This window comes from Poecilia latipinna, unplaced genomic scaffold (genome assembly GCF_001443285.1).
Source record: "Poecilia latipinna isolate Pla-1442-1.1 unplaced genomic scaffold, P_latipinna-1.0 Scaffold1155, whole genome shotgun sequence".
Classification (NCBI taxonomy): domain Eukaryota; kingdom Metazoa; phylum Chordata; class Actinopteri; order Cyprinodontiformes; family Poeciliidae; genus Poecilia; species Poecilia latipinna.
Window position 1 is genome coordinate 26,056 of NW_015113771.1, and position 10,902 is coordinate 36,957.

At 38.7% G+C, this 10,902-nt stretch overlaps 1 protein-coding gene across 1 annotated transcript in view; it reads right to left on the reverse strand.

Moving 5' to 3' along the window:
* The window catches only part of mcoln3b (mucolipin TRP cation channel 3b), a 15,186-nt gene extending 4,407 nt beyond the window's left edge, over positions 1 to 10,779 (reverse strand). Inside the window, exons 1-13 of the mRNA XM_015053030.1 lie at positions 10,719 to 10,779; positions 8,875 to 9,112; positions 8,617 to 8,784; positions 8,155 to 8,308; positions 6,263 to 6,338; positions 6,084 to 6,180; positions 5,791 to 5,890; positions 5,592 to 5,704; positions 5,114 to 5,263; positions 4,889 to 4,990; positions 2,768 to 2,890; positions 2,481 to 2,687; positions 2,226 to 2,356 (exon numbers count right to left, since the gene is read on the reverse strand). Of these exons, the coding sequence (XP_014908516.1) occupies positions 2,226 to 2,356; positions 2,481 to 2,687; positions 2,768 to 2,890; positions 4,889 to 4,990; positions 5,114 to 5,263; positions 5,592 to 5,704; positions 5,791 to 5,890; positions 6,084 to 6,180; positions 6,263 to 6,338; positions 8,155 to 8,308; positions 8,617 to 8,784; positions 8,875 to 9,090 (1,637 nt within the window). The 5' untranslated portion in view covers positions 9,091 to 9,112; positions 10,719 to 10,779. The remainder of the gene's footprint in view (positions 1 to 2,225; positions 2,357 to 2,480; positions 2,688 to 2,767; positions 2,891 to 4,888; positions 4,991 to 5,113; positions 5,264 to 5,591; positions 5,705 to 5,790; positions 5,891 to 6,083; positions 6,181 to 6,262; positions 6,339 to 8,154; positions 8,309 to 8,616; positions 8,785 to 8,874; positions 9,113 to 10,718) is intronic.
* Between the last annotated feature and the right edge of the window lie 123 nt (positions 10,780 to 10,902).

Genomic DNA, 10,902 nt, shown 5'->3' on the forward strand with positions numbered 1-10,902 from the left:
GGTGTCAAACTCCAGTCCTCAAGGGCCGCTGTCCTGCAGTGTTTAGATGTGCCACAGGTAAAAAACAGTGGAATGAAATGGCTTAATTACCTCCTCCCTGTGTAGATCGGTTCTCCTGAGCCTTGCTAATGACCTAATTATTCTTTTCAGGTGTGGTGCAGCAGAGGCACATCTAAAAGTTGCAGGACAGCGGCCCTTGAGGACTGGAGTTTGACACCCCTGTCACGAGAGGACCCAAATTTGGGTCCTCTCGTGAATGACAGGTTAAAAGAGTTTAAAAACGAGATGAAGCAAGACATAGAAGAACTCAAAGAAGATGTAAAGGCAACAATGAAGGAAGATCTCAACAGATTCAGAGGAAATGATGCGCGAGCTGCAGAACCAGAAGGGCGGGATCACCGAGGCGCAGACCCGGAACAGAGCTATGAACGACAAACGCGTGGATTTGGAGAGCGGAAGCCGGAGAAATAATCTTCGTATCTATGGAGTTCCGGTCTTGTGAGAAATGTCGATCGGTTTCAGAGTTTGTCACGGATCTGCTGATCAAGCGGCTGAAGCTACCGGATGGAAGTGAACTACGGATTCAGCGGCACACCGAGCTCTGGCTCCCAGACCGCCTCCCAACACGGCCCCGAGATCTATAACTGTGAATTTCTTGCAATTCAACACAAAGGAAATGGTTCTAAGGAAAGCCTGTGAACAGAAATTGGAGATGGAAGAATCTTATGTTTCTCAACTAACAGATCTAGAAAAACAACATAAATTAACCCAAATCCCAACCTGTTTATAAAAATAAAAGAACTAAGAAACAACATTGATAAAATGCTTACATATGAAATTGAAAAGAAATCAAAGAGAAAGGAGGTATGGCATTACATGACTTTAGAAAATATTATCATGCTGCCCAAATAACTCCCATAATAAATATAAGTGCCAAAAATTATGAAGCGAAATGGAAAAATATTGAACAAAAAGTCAATGGAAGAGAATTGCGGAGTATCACTGGAGATATAGAGACCACTCAGAATACACTTAAGAATGTTAATGCCATTAGTTTTTCAATGGGTAAATGGTTATACAGTATATAATCTGAAAATGCAAATTAGAGAAACTATTATGTCTGATCCAGTGGCCAGCCTACAATAAATATTTTATTCAAGACCCACAATTTAAACAATGGCTAGAAACAGCATTATGCATGGTCCTTAAGATGGGCACTTTAAAAGTTTCCAGGAACTACAGCAAGAGTTTGCTCCAAGAACTCAAGATTAGTTTAGATACCTACAATTAAGGGACTTTATAACAAAGAAATAAAACAAAAAATTGACCCAAATGAAAATGGGATTGTCAAAATGCTGATCGAGACCAATAAGGGTAAAAAAACACAGAATAGTGTCTTTACTCTATAAATATCTGTTAGAAAATAGAAGCACTAACACATTTAATATTAAAACAAAATGGGAGAGGGAATTGGATATTCTGCCAACCGAAGATGGCTGGCTGAATATTTGGAAGACCTAAATTACAACATCCTCTTCCAGAATTTGGAGAGAACCTTGTTGGAAGAATATAATCAGATTTTTTATAACACCCCAAATTACTAGTAAATTCAAATCTAGAGCTCAGCCATGTTGGAGAGATTGTGGAGCACTTAATGTTAATCACGCGCATATTTTCTGGCTTTGCCCTAGAATTACACAGTTCTGGAACGAAATACACAATAAGATTGTAACAATACTGGGTTACTCAATACCTAACTCTGGCCTGGTTTTATACCTGGGTCTTTTGGACAATATCGTACTTAATGAATGTTATTTGTTAAAACTTCTGTTGATGGCAGCCAAAATGGTGGTAACCAGAAAGTGGTGCAAATCTGAACCTCCTACCACAAAGGAGTGGATACAGACTGTGAACTCATTATTTGAGATGGAGATTCTAACACATAGACTGAGGACACAGGAACAGCAATGCCTGGACAAATGGGAAAAATGGACAAACTTCACATCAACGATACAGGATTAATTTTGGATATGAATGGTCCCCTTGTGTTTTGTGTTACTAAAATAAGAGTCTCCCCCTGGTGTGTGATTTTTGTTCCAATTGTTCTGTATTTTTTGTCTTTTATAGTTTCTATGTATTGTTTGACCTTTCTTCTTGTGTGTACTCTAATAACCTCAACAAAAATAAAGTTATAAAATAAAAAAAAAGAACAGATGTGATCTTACCTGTTGATGCAGCAGCTAATGATGCAGCTCTCGTTCTTTTCAAGTCTGTAAACTCCAGAATTTGGCAGATCTTTACACACAGAGAGAAATTTCTGCAGCTCTGATATTGGGACTCCGTTCTCCTGCTGCTGCTAAACGAAAGGAAATCAAGAAAAGGGGGCAAACTTTAGTGTCAGAATGGCTGTTCTGGTTTAAAGATCCTAACAGGGCATTAATTATTAATGCTGCAAACGGTGCGCTTATTGCTGCCTGTACCTTGACTGTGTCGTATGTGTCGGTGATTATTGTGATGAAAAGACTGAGGATCATGTAGATGAAGAGTGACACAAAGGTGTAGAGGTAGACTCTGCTGAAAATCCACACCAGGTTACTCTTCTGCTGCATATCTTTGAATGTAGGGAACATGTCGTCTCCGTTGATCAGTGAGAACAAACACTCCGACACGGTGTTTAAGGTCCGGAACTAAACAACAGGTCAGAATGAAAAACTGTCAAATGCATTAGATTTCTGTTTAATCCAAATACACGACGGTGGGTCGTTACCTTTTCGTGATACGGGCCAATCACGATCCAGCCACAAAAACAGTAGCTTATGTATATTATTCCAGCACAACAGATGAAACGGATAACGTTTGGAAAAGCTGCCCGGAGCGTCACGATGAGAATCTAAAAGCAGGCAAAAAAAATAAAATAATTTATTTTAAATCTAAGGTTACAAACTGAATTTTCTAAATTTATTCTTTTTCAAAACGAAGCTACAGCAAGTCTTGCAAAGTCCATGTTAATGTATGAATGACAAAGATTGCCGACTGCTTATTTTAAATAGTCTGAATATTCCTCTTCAAGAAGACATATTTACATCCACAAAGTCTGTCACACTGCAGTGAAAGGAGGTTAATTGGAAATGAGAAAAGCTGATTTCAATCAGAACTAATAGATTTTAAATGGCTTCAGAATCCAAACTATAGCAGATTTTCTTTTTCCCAGGATAAAAACCTTCAGACTGTAAACTCTTTAAATATATCTGGTCTGAATCTCATTTTATTTATGACAATTTAAACATTGACACAGGATTATTAATGTGTTTCACTGCACTTCATTAATAGATCTTTCCTTTGATAACTGAACTGTTTCATTACACAGTGACTGTAAACCTTAAGAGTTTAACTTCTTGAATATTTTTGCAGTTAATGCTGAAATATTTTCATTCTGCAGCTGTTTAAACAGATTTCAAACTATTTCTTGCAGTTAACAAAACCTCCAAGTGTCTCAGTAAGTGTATAAATGAGGCTTAATTAATGTGGAACATATATATGGATTGGGCCCATCAGCTGCTGTCGTATGAGTTGCATCCAAACAAATGCACTCATTTTTTCTTTTCTGTAAAATGATCAAATCTGACCAAAAACTTCAGTCACTTCTATATTGGTCACTTCTAAAAGTGTTGCAATGTAATAAACTGAAGCTGTCGGTCAACACAGACTTGGCTGCTGAATGCCAACATTATAAATTCTCAATTCCATTTGACAAATTAGCACACACACATCTATTGAACACACACACTTACTTTACAAACAGACCACTCCTTACACACCCACACACACTAATTCACTCACAAATGCTCATAATCCAGATGGCCACAGGTCATGCCAACACCCGTTATTTCATTATGCAGCCTGTAACTTTGATGTCTGAGGAAACCCTGATTTAATAAAGTCAAAGATGTAATTAGGACGCCACATGCACCAGCTTCTTCAGACTCTGCCTGAATGCCAAAACAGGAAAAATAAAGACTTGCTGCATAATGTAATGTGGAGGAGTTTAAGGATCTGGGGATCTTGTTCATGAATGAGGGAAGAAGGGAGCAGGAAATCGACAGGTGGATTTTCGCAGCGTCTGCCGTGAAGCTGGCGCTGTACCGGTCCGTCGTGGTGGCGAGAGGGCTGAGTCAAAAAGCAAAGCTCTCGATTTACCAGTCAATCTATGTTCCTACCCTCATCTATGGTCATGACCAAAAGAACAAGGTCACAGATACAAGCGGCCGAAATGGGTTTCCTCTGCCGGGTGACTGGGTTCTCCCTTAGAGAGAGAAGCTCGGTCATCCAGGAGGCACTCAGAGTAGAGCCGCTGCTCCTTCACTTCGAGAGGAGCCAATTGAGGTGACTCGGCATCTGGTCATAACGCCTCATGGACGCCTCCCTGGTGAGGTGTTCTGGGTACGTCCCACTGGGAGGAGGGGAAGACCCAGGACACGCTGGAGGAACTATGTCTCTCGGCTGGCCTGGGAACGGCTTGGGGTTCCCCTGCAGGAGCTGGAAGAAGTGGCTGGGGAGAGGAAAGTCTGGGCCTCCCTTCTGAAGCTGCTGCCCCCGTGACCCGACCCCGATTAGAGGAAGAAAATGGATGGATGGATGCATAATGTAAGTCTTTTGACCTTATTATTAATTATAAGAAGTAAATCTGCTGAAAAATAGCCTCACAACTAAACCATACACTTGATAAGGCTTTCTAATGACATCATTTTTATTTTTAACAACATTTTAAGAAGTGATCAGCGTAGAAGTGACTAGAATATTGGTCCAATTTTACTATAATTGTTGTTTACCGATTATGCTTCTTTAAAGTTAGACATAGACAATGGATGGATTAGACTTAGATTCATACGTTATACTTCTTGAAGTAACCCATGTAACGGATGACTCCGATCCAAACAAACATGGTGCCGGTGCCGAGGAAGATGCTGCACACATCGTAGCTTGTAAAGACCTGGAAGAAAAGTGGAATAGTTAAGCTTAAGCTTGCATACCTCAGTATAAAAAAAAGTTCTGGTTGGTCTGATGATGATGCAGAAACTGGTAGTCATGAAGTTTCTAAAGAAGCCTTCATTACCTTAGACTCGATCTCTATCTTGAGAATGGACCCTATGATAGTCAGCGTGTCGCTGACGATCATCAGGATGTACCAGCCGCTCACAAACTCCAGCTTGTCCGACCACGGCACGTTTCTACCAGAGTGTGTTCTGCAATGACGGCTGTACTCCTGTTTACAAAAAAAAGAAGAGATTTTTGGTTTTTTATGAACATGAAACACTGTAAAGCTAAGAAATAATCGGTCACTCCTATTAAAACCAGGCAGCTCAAAATTATCTGCCATTTGTCCTTTGGAAGTTTTAAGATAAACAAGTATGAACCTGAAGTCACGTTCCTGTTTATGCTGACAGAACTAGAACCATACATCCCAAGTCAATAAAACCACCAGCAGTGATCTCTGAGGACAGTTTTAATTTGGTATATTGAGTAAATTTTCACAAAACAAAATAAACGTCGACATACATTTAAATTTATTGAGAAAAATGTATTTTACTCACAAACATCAGCAGAACCCCTTTGACCACTGAGCGTGTGCAGAGCACAAAGGAGGTGATGCAGGTAATGAGGATGACGCAGTCGAACATCACAGTCAGGTAGATCTTTCTTGCAGCTAAAAGAATGAAATGAAAATAAAAAGTCTTTTAGTCTCGGGTTAAAGAATACCCACTTAATTTGCGCCCAGTTTGGTGAACTTACAGGCTCCAGTGACTTTCCAGTCTTTGCATTCGTTGATTTCCACATCCATTTCCAGGTCGACTTTCATTCTGCCACTGTGAGCTTGATTGTTAAAAGTAATCTGTCAACAGATGTTTCTCAGTGAGAGGAAATATCTTTTTTTTTTTTATCACAATTTTTAATTAAATCCAGGAAGGAAGCAATCTCATTAAACTCTTTCTTGGTATTATTACAGATGTAGTTAAGTAATTTTTTAGTATTTCCAATGCGAACTATTTCTGTTTACCGAGGTAAAAAAAACAAAACAAACATACAATGACAGTGAAGTCGTAGCAGTCAGGCAGCTCTCGATATCTCACAGTTTGCAGATTAATGGCCATTACAGCGAATGTGACCTTCACAAGGAGCAGCCTGCAAAAAAGAACAAGATGAAAAAAACAACATATTACAAGAGAACTAAAGGAAGTTTTAGAGACAAACATTTCTCACCAACCTTTTAAAATGCAGTTCAAAGTTTTCAGGCATGTCACGCAGTGGTACGGGATTGGCTGGATAGATTTTAAGGCATTCTGTTACAGAGGGACAACAAACACGTGATTATCCATCAGGGTTCTTTATTAATGCGATTCTCTACATTGTAGAACAATTCTACTGGGATGCATTCAACATGTTGGCTTTGTTTTTGTTCCTCTCTGCCACGCTGACTTGACCTGGTGTAGCTTTAAGCAGGCCAGGTTGTGCTGGATTCTTTTCTTGTTTGCTTCCTCAGTCTCATGCGGTTCCAGCTGATGAGCTTTCTGTTTAACAGTTTCATGTCCAGATGTACAAAGCAACCACTCAGATTGTTGAAGGTAAATTGGACATTTTTTTTTTTTAATGCTCCAATGAGCTCCTTTTTGTTTACTAAGAGAAAGCTCCTGTTATATATTCACTGTGTCATCAGTAGCCAGGGTAATTCCTCAGTTTTATGTTCTAAGATGTTTGACGTCTGATGATTTTTGGATCAGCTTAGTTAACATAGTTCAGTGAGAGAAACTTGTACTACAAGTTACTCCTGTGACCAAATAAGGCTGCTTACTGTGCATAACCAGAACTGACGCTCTCCAGAAAGGCAAGACTACTTACTGAATACTTTTGAGATTAAATAGAGCTTCTCTGAAATGACTAGCCAAGCATTTATTCCTCTTTTGGGAAGTGCAGTTTCTTCCGGTCTGCGAAACAAAAAGCTTCTGACAACGCAAGACTGTGAAGAAGGAACTGTCTGCATTTCCAGAAACCACGAAAAGTTATGCAAAACCTCCGCCGTTTCATGTTTGGATTAGTTGTTAGTCTGTGCAGAAGAGACATTGTTCTGCACAGACTGATGAGTCATGGAGAAATGCTTTGAAACGTCACATGGAAGGAAAACCCTAATGCTGTTTTGGAGGAGGTGCAGCATCACTAAAAAGTCAAATCAGTTCCACTATATAATAAGTAAATTCTTAAATGACACACTAACATTACACAGAGAGTGACATATTTCGAGGATTTATTTCTCTTGCTTTTGATGATTATGGTTCAGTTGAAAAAAAAAAAACAAAATTCTGTTTTTGAATATGAAAAGAAATTTTTATTTTTTTTTATCAGAAATCTGAATCAGTTTTATTAACCTAGTTTGTGTACATAAGCAAGAAATTTGACTTCCATCTGACAGAAAGTTAAGCATAAATATAAAATCTTAAGAGGAAATATATTTTAATAAGTATATTTTAAAGAAGTGTCTTTAATACATTTTATCAACATGTCCTTGGACTCTACAGCACATGCATCAATACGTGGGCTTCTTTTGCATGGTCAGTGAAGTGGCCATTGGTATTTTTCACAGTGTGACAAAGTGTCACGTCTTCTGCTTGAAAATGAAAGCAATATTTTCATAAAGCATCTAAAACTTCCTCAATGTGTTAAAGTGTGGTGGCTTTTGATGCACTGATATCCTCCAGAGGCGCTGATCCCTAGAAAGAGCTTTGCTGTACAATTCTCGCAGCGCTGCAGTTATTCTTCTTGCTTTTTCCCTCCACTTATATTTAAAGCTACGATTTTGCATTAGAACACTGAACAGTCAGCGTCTTTAGCAATGGCTTTTTGTGGCTCACTGTTTTTCCTGAGGATGTCCATAAAACTGTCCAGTGAAGTCAGCAGTCTTCACTGTGACTATGGGGTCTATACAATAACCTAATTTTCTGAGAAATTGTCTTTCTTCCTTCACTGTAAGCCATACTCATCACATGTATCATAAATAAACACTCTTCATAATGATGCTACAAGTTTCACTTTGTGAATTAAATGAAAAAAATAAATTAACTTTTGCAGCTGATAATCATGAGTTACAACTATGACAACGTTTACCCGTGTCCACATGAGCGTCAATTTCAAAGGTTTCACTTCCAGGGTAGATGCTGCCATTCCTGTAGAAGTTCTGACAGAGAAGCAGCGGGTTGTAGGAAGAGCCATTTTTCTCATATTCATGATTCCCAACAGTGTTGTTGTGCAGAAGTCCGTACTGTAAATGGGCAATTGTAAACCATTCAAATTAGTCTGACAACACCTGAGAGGATAACAAAGTACGGTGGAGAAGAAACTCAGTAGCATGCATAAACCAAGTTATTTGACAGAACAGCACAATCATGATCAATGGAAAACTGAAAGGAGGTGAACAAAGTCCAGTGCCGTGGTGACATACAATCTGCAGGCTTTCATGTTATATAAGGCTCTAGAGTGGTAAAAGTCCATCAATAATTAACAGCAGCACAAAAGCAAAAATATTGGTAATGTCACATGAATTTTCATTCAAGCAATAATATCTCTCACCTGAGTAATAATGTAGTCGATGTGATCATAAACGTCAGCTTGTCTGTAAACGGCGTAGGCTTCCATGCTTCCGTCAACATAATCTTTGAGGAAAAGGTGCTTGAAGGTCAGCAGATTTTCTTCCTTGAAAGTAACGACCATCTGATTGCTCAGGCCAAATAAGACCAGCTGCAGTGACCAAAAATCATTTCAGATGAAGTTTGAGACAAGAAAAAGTGAAGTGTCATTCTTCTGATTGCATCTGGGAGAGCTACAAACCTGCATGGTAACTATAGCAATTTTGATAATCTGCAGCATGAGTTTCCAAGGTATCCGTCCCCGCGCGTGGTATTTCTCACACGGATTCATGAAGTAGTACTTGATCTTCCTTCGGAGGCATTCAGTTCTCTCCTCCATGCTCTGACACTGGTGGTCTTCCCACGAAATGGGACGGTTTGTCTCATGGACATCATAAGTCTCGCTGGACTCTTCCATGTCTGAATTTAAACTGCAGCGCCTAAAAACAGTGATCAAATAAGCAAGACACATGTAGAGCAGACTATAATGGAAATGTGAAGCAAAATGTCAGCTCAGGCAAGAAACAAAGTGAAACAGAAAACAGCCAGTGAGTTTTAGAGCTGAACAATATACTGAATCAGAACCGTCATCAAAAATTTTATAAGTAAAATATTGCACTCCCAAACAACTCCTTGGATGAATTATCGTACATCGTAATATTTCAGGTTAAATTTCTTGAAACTCTGCATGCCAATATAAACATATTTGTCCAGGTAGGTAATGTTTTAATGCATTTTATGCCCACAAAGAAGTTAGATTTTAGTGAGGTAGAGACTAAAGCTCAGGGACAGCAGGGGTAATGAGGAAAAATAAAAATAAAGAGTGCTGAAAATTTGGGTTAATAACAATCAGTATCATTACTACCATATGTATTGTGTAGCCCAAATTGCAATAAATACTTGTATTCAGACTCTATGCACCGATCCATTCATCCCTTAAGACTCATATTTATTATTACATTTTTGTTGTAATGTCTATAAAGTGCTTTAAAGACATTTTTGTATCCATTGAATCTTTTCACATTCTGTCAAGTTTATCCATTAGAATTTCAAATGAAAGACCAACACAAGGTAGTTAATTTTGATTGTGAAATGGAACATAATATATAGTGCAATTAGACTCCAGTGTTCTCAGTGTAAAGGTTTGTTAGAGAATGTTATTGAACAAGCCGCACTGTTCAATCCATCATCTGAAATAGAAAGAGGATTAAACAACTGCAAACCTGTCAAACTATGTCTGTTTGCCTAAAGTGAGCAGCCAGGTGGGAACAGAATTATTCAGAAAAGCAGTCTAGAGGTTACTTGGTTACTCTGGATGAGCTGCAGAGATACAAAGCTGAAGTGGGAGAAACTGGATAAGTGACATCTACAATGTTGTTGCTCAAATAAATCCAAAAGATGCCACTTTCGCTGTTTGTAACAGGAAAACATGATTGTGGCAGTATCATGCAGGACATGTAAGCAGATTACAGTTAATGGGAAAAGCTGTCAGAGGCTGAAAAACACTTGAATCTGGGCTGAAGGTTTATCTTCCAGATCCAAATCAAAATGACTTATTTCAAGCCTTAAATCCACAACTATCCAATACTTAGGCATATCAAGTTAAAGACAGACAAAAACACATTTTAATCATTTTTCTTTCCCCTCTTAAATGTCTCAATCATAATCAAGTACACTGAAGTTTACTGTTGTGGTGGAACAAAATGTGAAAGCAAGGGATATGAATACTTTCGCAAGGCGCTTTAACCAGGAAATAAATAAGTTCGCTTCTTACGATAAGAGTAAAGAATTTATTTACCAAACTTGGCGTATTATCAACCCGTTGTTCTAGTATCTCTGATTAGGATGAACGAGGGACAGTTTACCAAATGACAGAGTGTGGAAGAAGTCGTGGTGCATCTGAACTGAACATGAATAATTCATTACGGTTTCCACTCAGAGACCCGGGCAGATTCTGCCGCTAATACACTGTTTTCTCGTTTAGAAATAAGCATCCAAGAAAAAAGGATAATATTCCCAAACATAAGCAATAAATCTTCTACTTACCGTTCTTCACTTCAATCATTTTCTGAAGCACCCACCGCAGTTTACACGAACTTTGACTAAGATTCGTTTCAATAAAAACAATACATCTTACGGGGATTTCTGGTTTGGTGTTAGGGTCATGTCTGCGTTCATATTACAGATCACTGATCTCCCGATTCAAGCTTGCCCAGGTAAATTTATAACA